Here is a 19,139-nt window from a genome sequence, read left to right as displayed (position 1 = left end):
TGTTTGGGGGCTCGTCTTTTGGACCAATTGTGCGATCATGTTGCATGAAAGAGATTCTTTATTGTCCTGTAGATGCATATAGGCGATTTTGCCTTTCGATCCACCCAATCCGTTTTTGGCCCTTCATACAGCGACATGTTGAGGAAACTCAGAGGTTTTTAAGCTTGATCAAGACAAACAGAGAAGAGAGCCCACTGCTATCGGACTTAGTGTCCGTGCTGCAATGGGTGGTAAACCACTATCATCATCATCATCAATTCATCATCATTACCTTTCTTCTTTTTACTAGTAGTAAAACCGATTGATGGGTTACAACTCAGGTTACGAAATGATTTGGTATCAATAAATACAGAATTGTCATTGTCATATTATTTTGACGTAGGACTACGTCTGTGATTTCTATATGGGGGTACACTTCGTGAAAACCGAAAATGGAACATGTAACGAAACTATGAAAGATTTTGAACGTTAATAACTCATCTGCCCCTGGTCCAGCAATGCTTTCGACTGTTGAGACTATTGAAAAAATGGTAAATTTCAAGCATTGTTCAAGTGTCGAAATAACTAACAAATCCATCAATTACGTACATGCATATGCTGCTTCCCCAACACTGTCATCAAATAGTCGTTAGTAGACAAAACAAGTCGAAGTAGCTTTCGCCTCCGATCTTCGGACGTGTGCGAATAGAGAGATGCAATTGCAATTGCACACTCATTGCCATATTCGGAACCAGAGGCCCCCAACGACCACACAAAATGCTCTCCAGAGTTGTAATCTTGTAACCAAACTTGGAAACAGGGGTGCAAGTGATTTTAATCGATTCTCTTCATCGGCTTTCTGTTTCGTTAATAACTCGACGGCAAACACATTCATTGATACGTTTGTTGTTCTGGATGGTAGAAGAGCATAGCAGAAATAGTGCGAAATAGGTTATTGATGCCATGGTCATGACAAGAGGAAAACGATGAAGAGAATTGACTTTCACCCCTCTGCTTCTAAGCCCCTTAATTCAGTCGTTAAAGGCTAAGATTGACCAACTTGTTTGAGAGAAGGAGTTTAACGAGAAAAAACTAAAAAGGGGAGGAGCTTTAGCTGGGTGGACACTGATATTATACCGGCTGTTTCTAGTCAACGCATAATTTAGTGTAGAAAGACTCAGCAGATGAAGTGCCCACCCAAAATAGGTGGGGCATGATTTTCTAGCTTTCGGAAAAATGATTATTTTTTCATGTCCTATTGACAAGCGACAAAACCGTAAAAAGAGGAGGAACTTTAGCTGATATGCCCTAATTTGTTGCATTCGTCCATACAGTAGCTGACCGAAGCTCCTCCCATTTGGTGGTGTCTTTAGCATCTATTGTTTCGTTCGATGTCCAGTGCCGTATTAATTATTAATCACATGTTTTCTCTGTAGTATCTTTGCATCTTTCAGGTGAATCACATTTCATCGTCATTATTATCTTCAAAATTTTGAAGACAACAACTATCCCAAGTAACAATTTTGGTTTTATGAGGGTTCTGTAGATCATGATTTAGACTTGTAGAATGCTATAAATCCTCGATACTTGGGATGACTCCTGTCAATTCTAGTTCCTGCATTTCCAGGCATCTTGCTACTCTTATGGAGTCTTTTGTGGACAACCGTTCGAGAGGAAGCCGTCCGCCTGCCATTGCTGGTTCCTGTAATTGCAAGCAGCAAATTGCTGCTCTAATAAAGGCTTTTGCGTACGTCCTGAAGCAGAAGGCCAGCCGAACTCGCCAGAGAAAGCGGAGAAACAGCAAACTATTCATTTATTCATCGACCGGAAAATTCGGGTACTTGGTAGGGTTATACCCCGGACAGACTATGGCTTATATCATGTAATATAGGCTGTCTTGCAATGAGCACTCATACATAAACGGTTATACGGTCAAAATTTGGTCAATATCAACTTGACGTATTTCTTTCAATTTTGCATTTAAAAAACCTGAACACCCCTCATTTTGAAGGTGTGTGTGTAGAATGTTGCTCCTATTTTGATTTTGGAATTCACTCTTCAGTTGTCAAAATGCCGTCCAAGCAAGAAGAGCAGCGTATCAAAATTTTGCTCGCGCATCGCGAAATCCGAGCTACTCGCACGCAAAGTTGGCAAAATCGCTAAAAGTTGCCAAATCAACCGTTACAAATGTAATTAAAGTGTTTGGGGAACGTTTGTCGACAGCCAGGAAGTCTGGATCGGGGAAAAATCGAAAACCGGAAGCCGCTGAGACGACAAAGAGAGTTGCCGGTAGTTTCAAGCGAAACCCTAACCTCTCTCTCCGAGATGCCGCAAATAAGCTGGGTGTATCGTCTACAACCGTGCATCGAGCCAAAAAACGAGCCGGACTATCGACTTACAAGAAGGTAGTGACTCCAAATCGCGATGATAAACAAAATACGACGGCCAAAGCGCGATCCCGGAGGCTGTACACGACGATGCTGACGAAGTTTGACTGCGTGGTAATGGACGACGAAACCTACGTCAAAGCCGACTACAAGCAGCTTCCGGGACAGGAGTTTTATACGGCAAAAGGAAGGGGAAAGGTAGCAGATGTTTTCAAGCACATGAAACTGTCAAAGTTCGCAAAGAAATATCTGGTTTGGCAAGCCATCTGTACCTGTGGCTTGAAAAGCAGCATTTTCATAGCTTCCGGGACTGTCAACCAAGAAATTTACGTGAAAGAGTGTTTGAATAAACGTCTGCTGCCTTTCCTGAAGAAACGCGGTTGTTCCGTACTGTTTTGGCCGGATTTGGCATCTTGCCATTACGGTAAAAAGGCCATGGAGTGGTACGCCGCCAACAACGTGCAGGTGGTTCCCAAGGACAAGAACCCTCCCAACACGCCAGAGCTCCGCCCAATTGAGAAATACTGGGCTATTGTCAAGCGGAACCTAAAGAAGACCAAAAAAACTGCTAAGGGCGAGCAGCAGTTCAAGGCAAACTGGCTTTCTGCGGTGAAGAAGGTGGACAAGGTGGCTGTACAAAATCTGATGGCAGGGGTCAAGCGTAAGGCCCGGCAATTCGGATTTGGAAAAGCGGAAGCCTAACTGAATATTTTTCCTGAATTTTATACTAATTGAACTTGAAAAAGAAATTTAATTTGATTTTTTTAATAAACGATTTCACCGATTTACACGCGTTTTCCCTTGACCAAATTTTGACCGTATCACCCTTTAGGATTTCCAGTGAAAACTAGATGTATGAGTGCTCATTGCAAGGCAGCCTATATTAAATATGGTAATACCCCGGACATAGTCTGTCCGGGGTATTACCATATCAAAAACTTGAAAAGGAGGACATTTCATTTGAGGTTTGGAGATAAAGGAAGACAATGTTCCCTTTTCTTAACATTAAAGGATGACAATGAGTTTTTATCAAATGGGTTAATTATATGTGCGCTATAACAAAATACATGATTTTCAAAGGTTCAATTGAGATCGTTAATAAGTAGTAGTCGTTATCAATTCAATTCATCTTCTCGTTATACTTTTAAAATATGCTTCAAACTAGCCTTCATTGTTCATACTTGGAAATGATCTAGTTTATCTGTTTTGCATGTAAACTACAACTTTACAGCCTCAAAAACATCCCAAATTTTATCATGTACAGAAATCAGGATACATCAGGATTGAAACCAACATGAAAAAGAACGTCTAAGCTACTTATTAATTATACCATTGATTCCACTGGTGAAATTCCACTTACATTTTAAAGATTGTGAATTTTCAAATAAACCTGGTATTTCCGACCGACAAGTAATCCATTTGGACAAACAACTTCTCGAAAATTGATCAATCAATTAGTACAAGATATTTTCGAAATGTCAACATTAGTGAAAATTCCCCAATCGGATTACAGTCTAAGGCTGTGTTCCATTTGGCAAATTTTCACTTAAATTTGACTCTTCGAAAATAAATTATAATGTTCGAAAATCTCTCTGTTGTTGATCGTCCGATTTTCGAGAAACAGTTTGCAAAAATTGATTCATGGTCTGTCAGAAATAAGTCTGGTAGAATGGAAGGTTTATTTGAAAATTTTCCATCTGAAAAAAAATTCACCAAATATGCCAGAGACTAAATGTAGGGCTGTTGGCAGTTGTAGCAACAAACAATACGAAACTATTGATTTTAAATTGGCTCACTACTTGACTAGCCTATTGGTCCTAAGCAAATCGATTAACGTACCCCATTCTAGACGAAATTCTAGAACTGTACTATGTTTGTTTTGATTCGCTTTGAAAGGCAGATAAAATGAGGGGTTTGTGGATTTCTCTATGTTTCGAGGGGTGCATCGATTTGCTTGGACCGAAGATAGTACCAGAGCTGAGCCAAAAAATTGAGCACGTTTCTTCGGCACCTTCTGGTCTTAGAGTTACCTCTATGGTTGTAGTATACTGCTGGTCCCACTATCGAATGGCATTTGCTAGATAAGATGAGGTTGCGACATAATTAAACAAACATACCCTACAACAATATGTTACTGGAAAAAAAAAATCAAGGACTAAAAAGGAGGACATTTTCGGGCAAAAGGAGGATGTAGAAAAAATATTGAAAAAGGAGGACATGTTCTCCTTTAGGATACCATATGGTAGCCCTAACTTGGTAACAAACTGTTTGCTCACCTGCTACATCTGAACCGGTTGAATCGCTGATTTAATTTACACAAACGGCCTTTTTCAGAGTCACCAATTTATCTTCAAGAGAGAGGTTGATAGGACAGAACTACTCAGAGTTGGTTCAATGGACCGAGTGGCTCGATTCACCTCATAATATGATCGATGGTTCAGAAATTCGAAGCTAGAAACAACCTGTTTATAATGACAATACTTACTGACATTGTCTGCAAATGTGACCGCAAAGGACACCTATTTTCTACGGCGAGCAGCAGTGTAAGAGGATGCTGATCGCCATGGATTGTTAAGACGTAGGAAGATTATTCCTACATATCTTCGTACACTTAGATAGATGAAGGAGCTGCAGAAGCAATCGAAGAATGAGAACCGTAAAAGCCCGTAAAAAAAGAACCGTAGAGGTACAATGAAATGTATTGTAACCATACAATAGAGTTTATGGTATTTACAATAAATCGTATTCTCGACAAAGATAAAATAACAATAGAATGTATTGTTTCTACAAACAATAGAATCTATGGTAAATGGGGGGATATACAATAGATTAAGGGGGTCGTTATGTATCTTAACCATACGAAAAATCACTTTTTCCCGAACAAACTTGAACCATTTACCATTAATTGTATTGTTATTCTATTGTTGAAAACTCTTACTATATGGGACCTATTGTACATCTATTGTAATAACAATATGTTAAAACTTCGTGTACTATATACACACAATAAGATCGATTGTTGGCAATAGATTTACGTGTAACTGTATTTTATTTTATGGTAATTGTATGGTTATTTTTTTCCGGGAGAACAGTCCCAATAAACCACTGCACGAGACCAAACCTACATTCAAAAATTACATTTCCGTTTTCTTTTCAGCTGGGTACCAGGCTTTAATGCAGATAATAAAAAGGAAAACCAAAATTTCATCGATTTTGAAGCACTTGAACTATTTTAAATAAGTGCGAATAAATTATCAAAATCGACGTATCAATTTGTTAGTTTTGTATCAAACAGTGATTTTAAAATTGAGATGAAAGTCAATAGGCGAATCCAAAAGGAACTAAGCGATCGTTTCAGCCTCTGGCGGTTAATAGGGGAACCCTCAAAAGAGTGATGAGGGTGGAAATTTTCACCATGAAGCATAGGAGGAGGACAATATTTTCACCTTTCCAGATTAATTTATCCACCGCAGGTGCTTGAAATCATCATCCACGTGGAATATTTTGTTTTCTGTATCGGGTTTGCAGTGATCCGGCTGGTGCTTCCATACATTTTTGATGAGAAAAATTAAGATATATTAAATTGTCCCAGCGGTTATAACAACAATCAATACGAAACTAACGATTTTAAATTGGCTCACCACTTTAGTAGCCTATTGGTCCCAAGCAAACGATTAACGTACCCTATTCTAGTTGAAATTCTATTACTACACTATGTTTGTTTTGATTCGCTATGAAAGTTTGACAGATAACATCAGGGGTGTGTGGATTCATGCAGAACATGCAGGGGTGAGTGAAATAGCTTGGGACTGCTTGGGACCGTTGTTCTGGTACTGAGTGAACCAAAAACAATAATGATTTTCTTCGGGACCCAGTGGTCTTAGAGTTACCTCTATGGTTATAATCTTCCGGATTTTTAATGTGTGGTTATTTCAGCTGGAAATCAGTTCAGATCTGTAGATAATCGAAAAATACGACCACTCCCGATGGAAATTTGCAAGTTGTGCAATAAAATGCACATTGTTTTGAGTTTTGAAAATCGTCATTATGATGTAAACAAATGGATTGGATGACATTTCCTTTCAAAATCGGCTGGCGCACTCTACATTGATGGTGCATGAAAAGAGCCTATTGGCTTGTTTGAGAGGAAACGTCAACCAAACCGTTTGTTTACATCAGAATAAGGATTTTTCACAACCCAAATGAAAGCATTTTTCATTAAACATCTTGCCAATTTCCATCGGAAATTGTCTTATTTTACGATTTAAGCCGTTCTGAACTGATTTGCTTCTAAGCTATTCACACACAAGAAATCCGGAAGATCATAACCACTAAGGCACTATTCTAATTTTTCATTTTTCTCAACAAAAATATTGCTGAACAACAGCAGGATCCTTGCAAAAACGATACAGAATTAAATTTTTCAACTGTAGATCAAGTTTTGGAGCTTCTCAGATGAATACATTTATCAAGAAAAGTAAAAAAATGTTACACTTCCTTTGTCTCACAGCAGAAATGTCGCTCACAACACTCTTTTTGACGTTCTCCTATTCACCACCAGAGGTTAAAACGATCGCTTAGTTTCTATTAAAAAGGCGTATAGGCTTTCATGCACCATCAATGTAGAGTGCGCTAGCCGATTTTAAGAGGAAATGTCATCCAATCCATTTGTTTACATCATAATGGGAGTGGTCTTATTTTTCGATTATCTACAGATCTGAACTGCTTTACAGCTTAAATCTAGACTAACATTTGAAAGGAGCGGAAGAGCTAAAATGTTAACAAACCATATTTTGCCACATATAGAGAGAATAGTTCACAAACTACTCGATAAACACGAAAAAGTAGAAGAAAATATCACTTCAAATCATCAAAAATCGGATCACTGCAAACCCGATACAGACAAAAAAATATTCAACGTGGATGTTGATTTCAAGCACCTGCGGTGGATAAATTTATCAGGAAAGGTGAAAATATTTTCCTCTTCTTAAGCTTCCCGGTGAAATTTTCTACCCGCATCACTATTTGAGGGTTCCCCTATTCACCGCCAAAGGCTGAAACAATCGTTTAGTTTCTATTGGATTCGCCTATGGGATCAAAAAAACATCATTGTGCTCAGAAAACGAAGTTGGTTGATATTTTTCAAAATTAAATCAAAATTTAAAAGTGCAAGAACTTAGTGATGAGTAAATTTGCCTCATGTTTTCCAGGAAAAACTTCCCGAACATGAGAAAAGTAAAGATTGGGTCTACTCAGTCTATTGGTACTACCATAGAGGTAACTCTAAGACTAGAAGGTCCCGAAATAGCCTGCTGAACTTTTTGGCTCAGATCTGGTACTCTCTTCGGTCCCAAGCTAATCGATTCACCCCTCGAGAAACATAGGAAAAACCAATCACCCCTCATTTTATCTGTCAAACTTTCATAGCGAATCAAAACAAACATTGCGTAGTACTAGAATTTCGACTAGAATGGGGTACCGTTTGCTTGGGACCAATAGGCTAGTCAAGTAGTGAGCCAATTTAAAATCGATAGTTTCGTATTGATTGTTGGTACTACTCCTCGTCAATTTTTGAGGTTTACCACAGGAAACCATGAGGCTAATTTACTCATCGCAAAGTTCCTGCCCATTTGGCAATTATGAGTGAACTAAACTCAAGTTTGGGTCGTTCTCATTCACCATGTACTACTTCTAGACTAAGTAAAATTTTCGTAAATTTTCCGGCAGAATTTTGAGGTTTTCCACAGGAAAACATGAAGCAAATTTACTCATCCTGCTCTGCTTTTGATTGAGTGAACTGAACTAACATTTGGGTTGTTCTCAGTGGCCGTGTAGATTGAATTTAATGGCATTCATGGTGGTAACCGGTATAATCCTCGGATTAAATCCCGACCAAGAATATCCGGCTGCTTTGATGTCGATATCAGAGTTATTCAACGCGACTCTAAGCAAACGCTTTGCATATCTTGCAAACAGGAACGGTATTAAAATTTAATCCGAGTTGGAGCTTACCACCATCAGTGATTGTGCAGGAAGGTACACTGAACCAAAACACCCACCGCCCGTTGAATGAAATCTCATTCAGCGTCAAGCAAAACGTATGATTCCTGAGATTGAATGCCAATCAAGTCGAATGATTTTATGATCAGCAATAGGTTATTTTTGTTTACATTTCAAAATAATGTTTTTTCTATGTCATCCGATAATCAGTCACATATTAACAGGCACATTAAGCGTATGTTTTTCATCATGAACCAAAATGAATATATTTCTTCATAGCCCCTCTATGAAAATCATTCTATTTCAGGTTTATCATCTTTCGGTCATTCTTCATATCAGTTAGCAAATGGTGGCGAACAAACAGTATTGTGACTGCGCGAATGTGTTTATTCTGTGAAAAACCTGACATGATGGCTTAGTCGTTAAAATGTAAAAACAATTGCAACTGATTCACTAAGAACCGTTTCAATGCATTTAAAAATATGTCTGATGAGATTATTCGCTGGAATCCGAGCTGGAATTAACGTTTAAATTTCAGTTGCCGAAAATAGTCCAAGGGAGCCAACAATTGCTCTACACACGAATAACAGGTTTTACCTGATTTATTAACGAGATAAAGCTAATTTGACAATTAAGACCTAGCCTGAATTTGATAATTATATATTGTATAGTTATAATTTATTATATCAAAATAAAACATTATTAAGATCGATTGAAAAAAAAAACTTGTAGTTCGAATAAATTTTCTTTTTTAACGCAGCAAATTGCTCCGGATGAGTCCTGCATACCACCGTTAGAGTCGAGCGTTTACGTGTTCCAGATCACGACATCAATGATGAACAAGGTTAGCATCCTAAACCCGTCAACTTCAGGCATATTTGGAGTGGTTCGTCTCAGGCTGAAAGCCTCCTTAATAAAGATAAATCAATCAATCAACTTCAGGCGGACATGCTCTGCCGCGCCAGGAAGTAAATCTCATGACTTTCTCAGAAGTGGTTCCGCCTGAACCCGGTATCTTGGACCCCAGAACATCATCAGAAGATCCAGAAGAAGGAGATGGTTGTACTGAAGAAGATGGTTCTTGTGACACGATGGTAATATGTAATGCTGAACCAAGCGGCAGTATTGGATCCAATGAGACGCAGGATGTATTAAGTTCTCCACACGTTGTACATCACAACCAAGATTATGCTGAGGTAATTGATTGAATAATTTCTTTAACGGGGATGATCATCGATATCGAAGTCAAACGTAATTTATGACCATTTGGTTCTTTAATTTCAAAATATGTATCGGTTTTTATACATCATCTAAAAAGCTGCATTTTCTGAGCGCAGTGAAATTTTTACTTATTTAAAATAGTTCCAGTGTACCAAAACTCATGAACTTTTGGATTTGGGTTCCATTTTTAATGGAGATTACAATATGCATTTACCTTTTACATATTTGTTTACATATTTTCAGGTAAGGTGTTAAATAAAGTACATGTCAATAGTAATAATTATCATATATTTTATTTGAATATTATAGAAACATTTAATTAACAACCATTTCATTACAGATGACTCATGTCATCTCAACAGTAGAAAAGAATCGTTTCTGTTTTCGTACTTATTAACAAATTAACAACATTTTACTTAGTAATGCTTATAACTGATTGAAATGGTTGTGTAATTATTTATTTCAATAATATTTCTGAAAAGCAAATACCTCTATTAAGCCAACTACATAGATATGGGCATCATTTAAATACGATCTGATTTTCTTCCATTACAAGACTGATGAGTTGAAAAGTTTATGTATGTCAATCATTCACATCTAGTTCTATTTTGATTTGATTGATGTATGATTATATCGCTGATTTTAAATTATATTCATACATTTGACTTGATTCTGTCAAAATATGAATTGAATGACGATCTTCTTAAAATCATCTGATTAAAGGGTGATACGGTCAAAATTTGGTCAATATCAACTTGACGTATTTCTTTCAATTTTGCATTTAAAAAACCTGAACACCCCTCATTTTGAAGGTGTGTGTGTGTAGAATGTTGCTCCTATTTTGATTTTGGAATTCACTCTTCAGTTGTCAAAATGCCGTCCAAGCAAGAAGAGCAGCGTATCAAAATTTTGCTCGCGCATCGCGAAAATCCGAGCTACTCGCACGCAAAGTTGGCAAAATCGCTAAAAGTTGCCAAATCAACCGTTACAAATGTAATTAAAGTGTTTGGGGAACGTTTGTCGACAGCCAGGAAGTCTGGATCGGGGGGAAATCGAAAACCGGAAGCCGCTGAGACGACAAAGAGAGTTGCCGGTAGTTTCAAGCGAAACCCTAACCTCTCTCTCCGAGATGCCGCAAATAAGCTGGGTGTATCGTCTACAACCGTGCATCGAGCCAAAAAACGAGCCGGACTATCGACTTACAAGAAGGTAGTGACTCCAAATCGCGATGATAAACAAAATACGACGGCCAAAGCGCGATCCCGGAGGCTGTACACGACGATGCTGACGAAGTTTGACTGCGTGGTAATGGACGACAAAACCTACGTCAAAGCCGACTACAAGCAGCTTCCGGGACAGGAGTTTTATACGGCAAAAGGAAGGGGAAAGGTAGCAGATGTTTTCAAGCACATGAAACTGTCAAAGTTCGCAAAGAAATATCTGGTTTGGCAAGCCATCTGTACCTGTGGCTTGAAAAGCAGCATTTTCATAGCTTCCGGGACTGTCAACCAAGAAATTTACGTGAAAGAGTGTTTGAATAAACGTCTGCTGCCTTTCCTGAAGAAACAAGGTTGTTCCGTACTGTTTTGGCCGGATTTGGCATCTTGCCATTACGGTAAAAAGGCCATGGAGTGGTACGCCGCCAACAACGTGTAGGTGGTTCCCAAGGACAAGAACCCTCCCAACACGCCAGAGCTCCGCCCAATTGAGAAATACTGGGCTATTGTCAAGCGGAACCTAAAGAAGACCAAAAAAACTGCTAAGGGCGAGCAGCAGTTCAAGGCAAACTGGCTTTCTGCGGCGAAGAAGGTGGACAAGGTGGCTGTACAAAATCTGATGGCAGGGGTCAAGCGTAAGGCCCGGCAATTCGGATTTGGAAAAGCGGAAGCCTAACTGAATATTTTTCCTGAATTTTATACTAATTGAACTTGAAAAAGAAATTTAATTTGATTTTTTAAATAAACGATTTCACCGATTTACAGGCGTTTTCCCTTGACCAAATTTTGACCGTATCACCCTTTATAAGCATGGGGCTTGGGTGAGGCAAAAATCATTCAGTAGGCGGCGGGTGTTTTGGTTCAGTGTAGCTTCCACACCTGGATATCGCACCCATTCTCAACACAGATCCCGCATAAATGCGATCCATTACTTGACCTTACAAAAATTGGTTAAATTTGTGTTATAATCCATGCTAAACTTTAACTGAGATGGTTATGGAACTTTACATGAACGTTTGTGTGATAAAGTTTTAACCTTATGTATTATGGTTTTTTGGAAGTGAACGTCACGCTTTTCACTACAGCACCGGCGCCGGCTGGGGTCACTGAAAAGCAACCGATTCATAATGATAACACGTGCTGTCACAACTTCTTGGATCCCCTCCCCCTGAAGAGTGGACGCCATATTTGAATCGCCCGTAATCGACATCGAGTGAGCTCGACACATGTTTATCAACAAGACAGTGTGACACTCAAGCACAACGCTTCAAGCTTTTTTTTTGTTTACTGTGACTGTCAGTGTATAATTTTTTGTGAATTTTGCGCAAATTTGCGATAATTTTGGTTGTAAAACGTAACCGCAGCGTACACACCACAGCAGAATGGAGTGTCCGAACGGTTCAATCGGACAATCGTCGAAAAGGTGCGTGCGATGCTGATTGAAGCCCAAACTCCGAAGAATCTGTGGAATGAAGCGGTTCTAGCGGCGGTATACCTGACGAACAGAAGTCCAACCACCGCGGTATCTGATTGGAAGACTCCTGCGGAAATGTGGACTGGTCACAAGCCGGACGTTAGTAAACTACGTGTGTTCGGCTGTAAAGCATTTGCTTGGGTGTCCACGGCACAGAGGAAGAAACTGGATCCGAAAAGCAAACCTGCTGTGATGATCGGCTATGCGCCGAACGCCTACCGCCTGTGGAACAAAGAAAAGAAGCAGTTATTCCTAGCCAGAGATGTCAAGTTCGATGAAAACAGTTTTCCGTTTGCCACCCAGATCCGTGACGAAACTCCTTTGGTTGTTGCTCCGTACGAGTTCGAGGATCAAGATGAGGAAGACGTGCAAACCCCTGAACAGTCCGTTCAACCCGATGAGCCGCTGGTGGCTCAACATGACGACATCCTGACTGATGATGAAGAAGGCGAGGTTGAAGACGACGGTGTTGAAGAAACCGGAGCGCTCCCTTCGCAACTAGACCGTGGTTCAAACCTCGAAATGGAAACCCCGAGGCGCAGCGAACGGGAGCGCAGACTCCCCGGTAAGTTGAAAGAATTTCTGGTTGGAAAATTTTTCACTGCCGCGCAATCCCATTCTGCAGATGTTCTCCATAACGTTTCCGATGTACTATTTGACGGTTCCGTTGGACGAGATGAGGCCGAGCGTTCGATCTTCGATGTCCCGGAGGCGTACAAGGAGATCGCTGGACGAGCCGACGAAGCTCTTTGGCAGCAAGCGGTCCGTGAGGAACTGCAGTCGCTAGCGGACAACCATGCTTGGCGATTGGTGAGATGCCCTGCTGGTGTGGTTCCGCTCAAATCGAAATGGGTCTTCCGAATCAAGCCGGACGAGCATGGCGAACCGATCCGTTACAAGGCGCGCTTGGTGGCGAAGGGATTCCAACAGAAGCCCGGAGTCGACTACAACGAAACATATTCCCCCGTAGCAAAGTTAGCCACGATACGAACCGTTCTTGCTGTAGCAACCCACCGAAGGATGCACGTTCACCAACTCGATGTGAAGACCGCATTCCTCTACGGTGAGCTTGAAGAAGACGTCTACATGGCCATACCCGAAGGAGTTGCAGCACCGCCGAACTTCGTTTGCAAGCTGGATCGATCGCTGTACGGACTCAAGCAAAGCCCCCGCTGTTGGAACAACAAGCTAAACGACCTTCTACTGGATTTCGGCTTTACATGATTACTGTCTATATACCAGGATCGACGATCGAGGGGGGGTATACATAATCATCTACGTGGACGATTTGCTCATTGCTGGCGATCGACTGGACCTGGTGAAGGAGATCAAGCGTGCTCTTTCCAAGAAGCTCCAGATGACGGATTGCGGCGTGGTTAATCATTTCCTTGGAATGAAGATCCGATACGACCGCGCCACCGGATGCATGTACCTGGCGCAAGAAGCTGCTGTGGACCGTGTGCTGACGAAGTTCGGCATGCAAGACTGTAACCATGTCAAAACCCCAATGGAGAAAGGCTGTTTCCTGCCACCACAAGCTGCGAATCCTGTGTTGCATCCATACCGTCAATTGCTGGGCAGCCTGATGTATACGATGCTGTGTGTTCGACCGGACATATGCTACGCTGTTGGATACCTAGGGCGCTTCCAAGTTCAACCTGATGAGGCCCACTGGCAAGCCCTGAAGAGAGTGGTCCGTTACGTGAAGGGAACGAAGAACTTGAAGCTCCAGTACAAGCAAAACGACGACGCCGAGGCACTTGTCGGGTACGCAGACGCTGACTGGGCATCGGATGCTGAGGATAGGAAATCCGTTAGTGGCTTCGTCTTTAAGGTCTTTGGGAACACCGTGTCTTGGGCAAGCCGCAAGCAACAAACCGTTGCACTGTCGTCGTGTGAAGCCGAGTATGCAGCTTTAAGTGCCGCGGCCTCCGAAGGGCTGTGGCTGCACGGAATCCTTGAAGACCTGAAGCAAGTTCGACCGGACACGGCATTCAAGGTGTACGAAGACAACCGTGGGTGCATTGCAATGGCCACAAACACCGAAAGCAAGCGTGTCAAGCACATCGATGTAAAGCACCATTTTTTGCGCGACCATGTGGCACAAGGAAGACTTTAAATCGAAGCAATTGATACAGCAAACCAAATAGCGGACACGTTCACCAAGCCCCTGGAACCTGGACGTTTCCGCGAACTAAGGACCCTCCTAGGACTGACCGATTCAGGGGGGTGTTGGAATAAATCGGTAACGCAGTGTGCTGATCACCTCCTTGGAGACCGAACGTCACCCCTAGCAACCTAAGTTTTCTTAAATAAACAACGGTGAAAAACTTTTCATTCCTGTTCAAGACTCCACTCAAGCTAGTCGTATGATATTTAGTATGGTGAAAGACACAAAAATCTCAAAATATGAGTAAAAAATTTATGACCGACAGTGAAGAAGAGGATGCGGATTTTTCCGCCAGTGAAGATGAATGGCTACCGGAAAATGACAAACCCGGACGCGGTTCAAAGACGGCTTTGGGGAAAGGATCATCTTCCGGTGCGTCCGAATCAGATGATGGTGAAAGCGACGAAGGTGGCGAACCGAAGGGTGGTGGAAGACGCTCCCAAGCGCAAAAGGGGCAGGCGACAGATGCCAGGTATGAATGGAAACCAGTTTTTTTTTGGGTGTTCAAGGTCATCCAAAAATGAGATTTTGTTACCTGAAAAGGGTTGCTTTTGTGTGTCGTTTTAGGAAATCACGCGCTCCACCAAAACCGAAACTATCAACATCGGAGCGTAAGAAATTGTACGAAAAGTATCGCCCCTCAGCTGGCAGCAAAGTTGGCAGAAAAACAGGAAAATCAAAGCCGCTCAAGAAAAAGAAAGAAGAAGATTCCGATTCTGATTGGGAAGAAGTAGAAGAGAAGGAGGAAAACCAGCCTCTGCATGACGTACAAATAACACTGGATGTTGGACCGACAAATGTTCAGAGGAAGAAACGGAGCAATGAAATCGATATTGAAGCATGTATCGAGCGGTTTTTGAATCGCAAGAAGCGTGAGATTCAAATCACCCTCCACAAAATTGACATTGAGATGGCCATTGCCGACGGAAACTTCGTGAACGGCGTTTTGAACAACTCTAAACTATTATCGCTGGCTTTGACGTTGATTCCGTCGCAAAAATGTTATCCAAAGGATAGAACAAACCTAGAATACTTTGAACAGATTACGAAATTTTTCAAAGAAATCGTAGATCTCAAAGAAAGACGAATGTTCTGTCGCTTCAAAAAGCTACCGTCATTGGAGACATCACTTCGCCTGCAGATGTTGACTAAGGCCGCCATCTGTAAGCGTGATTACATTTTGATATTTATAATTCTACTTCGCGCAATTGGCGTCCAGTGTCGCATGGTCATGTCCTTGGCTGTAGAACCGAAGAAGCTACCACAGAGTGAACTACAGCAAACGCAAGTTACAGTGGTAAAGAAAGCAAAAAAGGATATCGACTCGGAAGCAAAATCAACCGCCACCAGTATTAGTAAGGGGTCAAAGAAAAAATCAACCAAGGAAGACCACGATTATGCCGATGACGGTAATAGTGGAGCGAAGAAGGAGCGTTCTAAGCGGAAGGCAGCAACTGGGAGCGCCCTTAAAGTTCCTCAACTTGACGGAAATGACGATTCTTGTGGCGGCGTACCGAGTAAGAAATCCAAGCTGGCACCCTCGACAGGTCAAGCCGACAGTTCGAAGGACAAGCCATCTCCGGGACCAAGTACTTCGAAGGTGAGTGAGAATTTAATCTAGATTGGACATTTGATTCTGGAGATATCATCTAAATACGAGAATGAATGAATATTAGATTGATAGTAACCTTTTAAACACCAACGTTGCAACGGTAGGAAAATTAAACATGTTTCTTATTACTTTCAGGCTGCCATTCCCAAGCTGCAGGAAGTTTCTGTGTTCTCGCCGAGAAAAACACGGAAGCAACGTCAAGAACAAGCCAACGGTTCCCCGAGTTTCTCCGAAATCTCAAAGCCTAATAACCCAAAGCGAAATAGCAATCCACCTGTCGTCGCAGTACCCTCCACCACTTCATCTATTTTGATCAGGAAGGACTATAAAGACAAACCAGTGAAGAATATTATCGATAAGAAGAAGACATCCACTAAAGGGGTTAAACCTTCTAATACAACAGCAATTAATTCAAAAGTAAATCAAAGCAATACGCAAACGAAGAATGCAACACCGAAAGCTACAAAACCGAAACCAGAACCGGTCAAAGCACCGACAGTGGAAAAATCTAAATCCAAATGTAAAGAAAGTCCCAAAGTTCTTAAGGTGGAAATCTTTGACAAGAAACTCAAAAAACGGCTGGACCGTCGAGTGCTTTCAACGGACGACGAATTTCGTAAAGATCCAGACAACAAAACCAAGCTCAAATCCGGCGTCAATCTGTGGATCGAGGTGTACGCCGAGGAGGAGGAACAATGGGTCCCACTCGATGCCGTGGGTAGCAAGGTCCACTGCCTGGAACACATTGTGAAGCAGGCTTCGTCTCCACTGGTCTACATCCTCGCATGGAACAACGACGGCACAATCAAAGACGTTTCCCCGCGTTACTGTCCGAACTATGCTACCAGCACCAAAAAGCTACGTATCAAGCAGAAGTGGTTGGACAAAACGTTGGCCGAGTTCAAGGGGAAGCGAACGGCCAAGGATATCGAAGAGGACCGTTCTCTGAATCAGGCACTGATGGAGCAGCCTCTACCAACGACCATCAGCGAGTTCAAGAATAATCCGCTCTACGCCTTGAAGCGACACCTGCTGAAGTTTGAAGGAATCTACCCGCCGGATGCTCCGACACTTGGATTCATCAAGGATGAACCCGTTTACGCGAGGGAATGCGTACAGACGCTACACTCGCGGGAAATTTGGCTGAAGCAGGCGCGAACGGTGAAGATGTTCGAAACGGCGTACAAGGTGGTCAATGCCAGGCCCAAATACGATCGGGTAAGTTTGTTCCGGGTCACGAACCAAACGGTAATAGTTTGACTCTTCTGACTTTTTCTTCAGGCCTCCAGTCAAATGCTTCCGGCTCAGCCGCTGGAACTTTTCGGCTACTGGCAAACTCAGGACTACGAACCTCCTACGGCGGAAGACGGCATCGTTCCGAGGAATGCCTACGGCAACGTGGAACTTTTCAAACCGTGCATGCTCCCGAAGAAAACCGTTCATCTGCAATGTGAGTATTTTAATCCTGGAGTAACGCGGTGTGCTTCATATTTGCATATGAATCATTTGTTTTTAATGCCATAAAAAAACTTCCCCAGCGAAGAGTGAAGATTTCCTTTTGAACTGTCTCGCACACTGGTTACATGTTCGGCTTGCACTGGAATATGACCGCCTTGCAATAAACCAATTCGATTTTTGTTTTTCAGTGCCCAGTTTGAACCGAATTTGCAAGAAGCTGGGCATCGATTGCGCTCAAGCCGTGACCGGGTTCGATTTCCACGGCGGATGCAGCCATCCAGTGTACGACGGGTTCGTAGTTTGCGAGGAGTTCAAGGACCTGGTGTTCGACGCCTGGTACCAGGAGCAGGAGCAAGAAGAGAAACGAGAACGCGACAAGTACGAGAAGCGGGTCTACGGCAACTGGAAGAAGCTTATCAAGAGATTGCTGATTCGTCGGAAGCTGCAGAATAAGTACAATTTCGACAATCTCACTGGGTAATTGGATCCCATCGAGTGATCTAAATGGCATGCTCGGCTGATGATTTTTAAGTGTCGGAGTAGTTCGTAAATGTTCTTACGTTGATGCATCTTGTCTAATTAAAGATTACTACATTCGACTGAAATCACTCTGGTTTTTGCAAATGGTTTGTTTGGGGTTGAACATTTTTTCGACTTACCTGGACATACAGTATGCTTACACTAATGTAAAAATGGTACAGACTTAGAAAGAGCTGTCAATTAACAACTGCGGGAGTGCTCAAATAACACTAAGTTGAGGTCCGGCATGAAGTCCCAGTAAAGACGTAATAAAGCCACAGAAGAGGAAGGACATAATTAGAATAATTCTAAAGCGAATCCGAGGTTATTTGCAAGGGAATTCTAAGGATATATCTACGATAGTTTTAAAGGGGATTCTGTGCAATATATTGAAAGAAATTTAAGTGAATTCTTGTGAGTGTCATTAAGAATCAACTAAAAATGTAGAATGAATCCCTAGAGGAATCAGCAAACCAATTCTCTAGGGACTAACAGAAATATTCTAGATGTCGAACATCAAGCAGATTCTGAAATCGCGAACTTAAAAAAAGTATCTGAGACTTCCTTTTTAAATATTCTAGCCTTAGATTTTTTTAAATCTTGGACTTAGACAAATTCTTAAATTTGGTATAATTTTTAATTTGTCGAGATTTCAAACTTGAAAGATTTTTGACAAATTTAGGATCTCAGACTGAAGAAATGATCAGGAAGATGAGAGACCAGATTTATCCTTTTTCAAAATATGACTAGTTCTTTCGAGTTATACGACCATGTAAGCCCTCTATGGTTCACTGGCTACTGGTACATGCATATTTTACGAAATTAAGAATAATGGAATTTTAAAGAAAAAATATTAGGCCTTAAAAAATTCAGCATCTTCTAAATGGATCCAATGCACACCGTGTCTTTAACTGAGTGAACTGAGCTATCAGAGGCTCCTAACAGATGTCTGAAAGTCGATCCCGAAACCTTGTGACAATGGATACGATCTAGGAGCTCGATTGTAGGTAGATAGGGCAGTCAAAGATTTCGTTTGGTGGGTGTTAGACAGCGATACTGATTTTTTTTTTTGCAAATGATGGCCACCGTGAGATCTTTTTCT

General features: G+C 41.6%; 1 protein-coding gene and 1 long non-coding RNA gene across 2 annotated transcripts in view; both read left to right on the top strand.

Moving 5' to 3' along the window:
* LOC135717403 (uncharacterized) overlaps positions 1-15,097 on the top strand; it is a 232,766-nt gene extending 217,669 nt beyond the window's left edge. The window contains exons 2-3 of the long non-coding RNA XR_010520314.1: positions 14,670-14,920; positions 15,016-15,097. This is a non-coding gene — a long non-coding RNA (uncharacterized LOC135717403). The remainder of the gene's footprint in view (positions 1-14,669; positions 14,921-15,015) is intronic.
* A 27-nt stretch (positions 15,098-15,124) lies between these two features.
* LOC135717396 (DNA repair protein complementing XP-C cells homolog) lies at positions 15,125-18,072 on the top strand (the record flags this gene model as incomplete). The annotated part of the gene is made up of 4 exons (XM_065239472.1): positions 15,125-16,048; positions 16,196-17,278; positions 17,342-17,510; positions 17,707-18,072. Coding segments are annotated over 4 exons (2,469 nt in total), but the record flags the coding sequence as incomplete, so codon positions are not given.
* Positions 18,073-19,139: the final 1,067 nt, after the last annotated feature.

The sequence above is a fragment of the Ochlerotatus camptorhynchus genome, unplaced genomic scaffold, assembly GCF_037179485.1.
Source record: "Ochlerotatus camptorhynchus isolate MF236.1 unplaced genomic scaffold, CSIRO-AGI_Acam_v1.1 ptg000006l, whole genome shotgun sequence".
Classification (NCBI taxonomy): domain Eukaryota; kingdom Metazoa; phylum Arthropoda; class Insecta; order Diptera; family Culicidae; genus Ochlerotatus; species Ochlerotatus camptorhynchus.
Note: the sequence above shows the minus strand (reverse complement) of the source record. Positions and strands in the feature narration are given on the sequence as shown.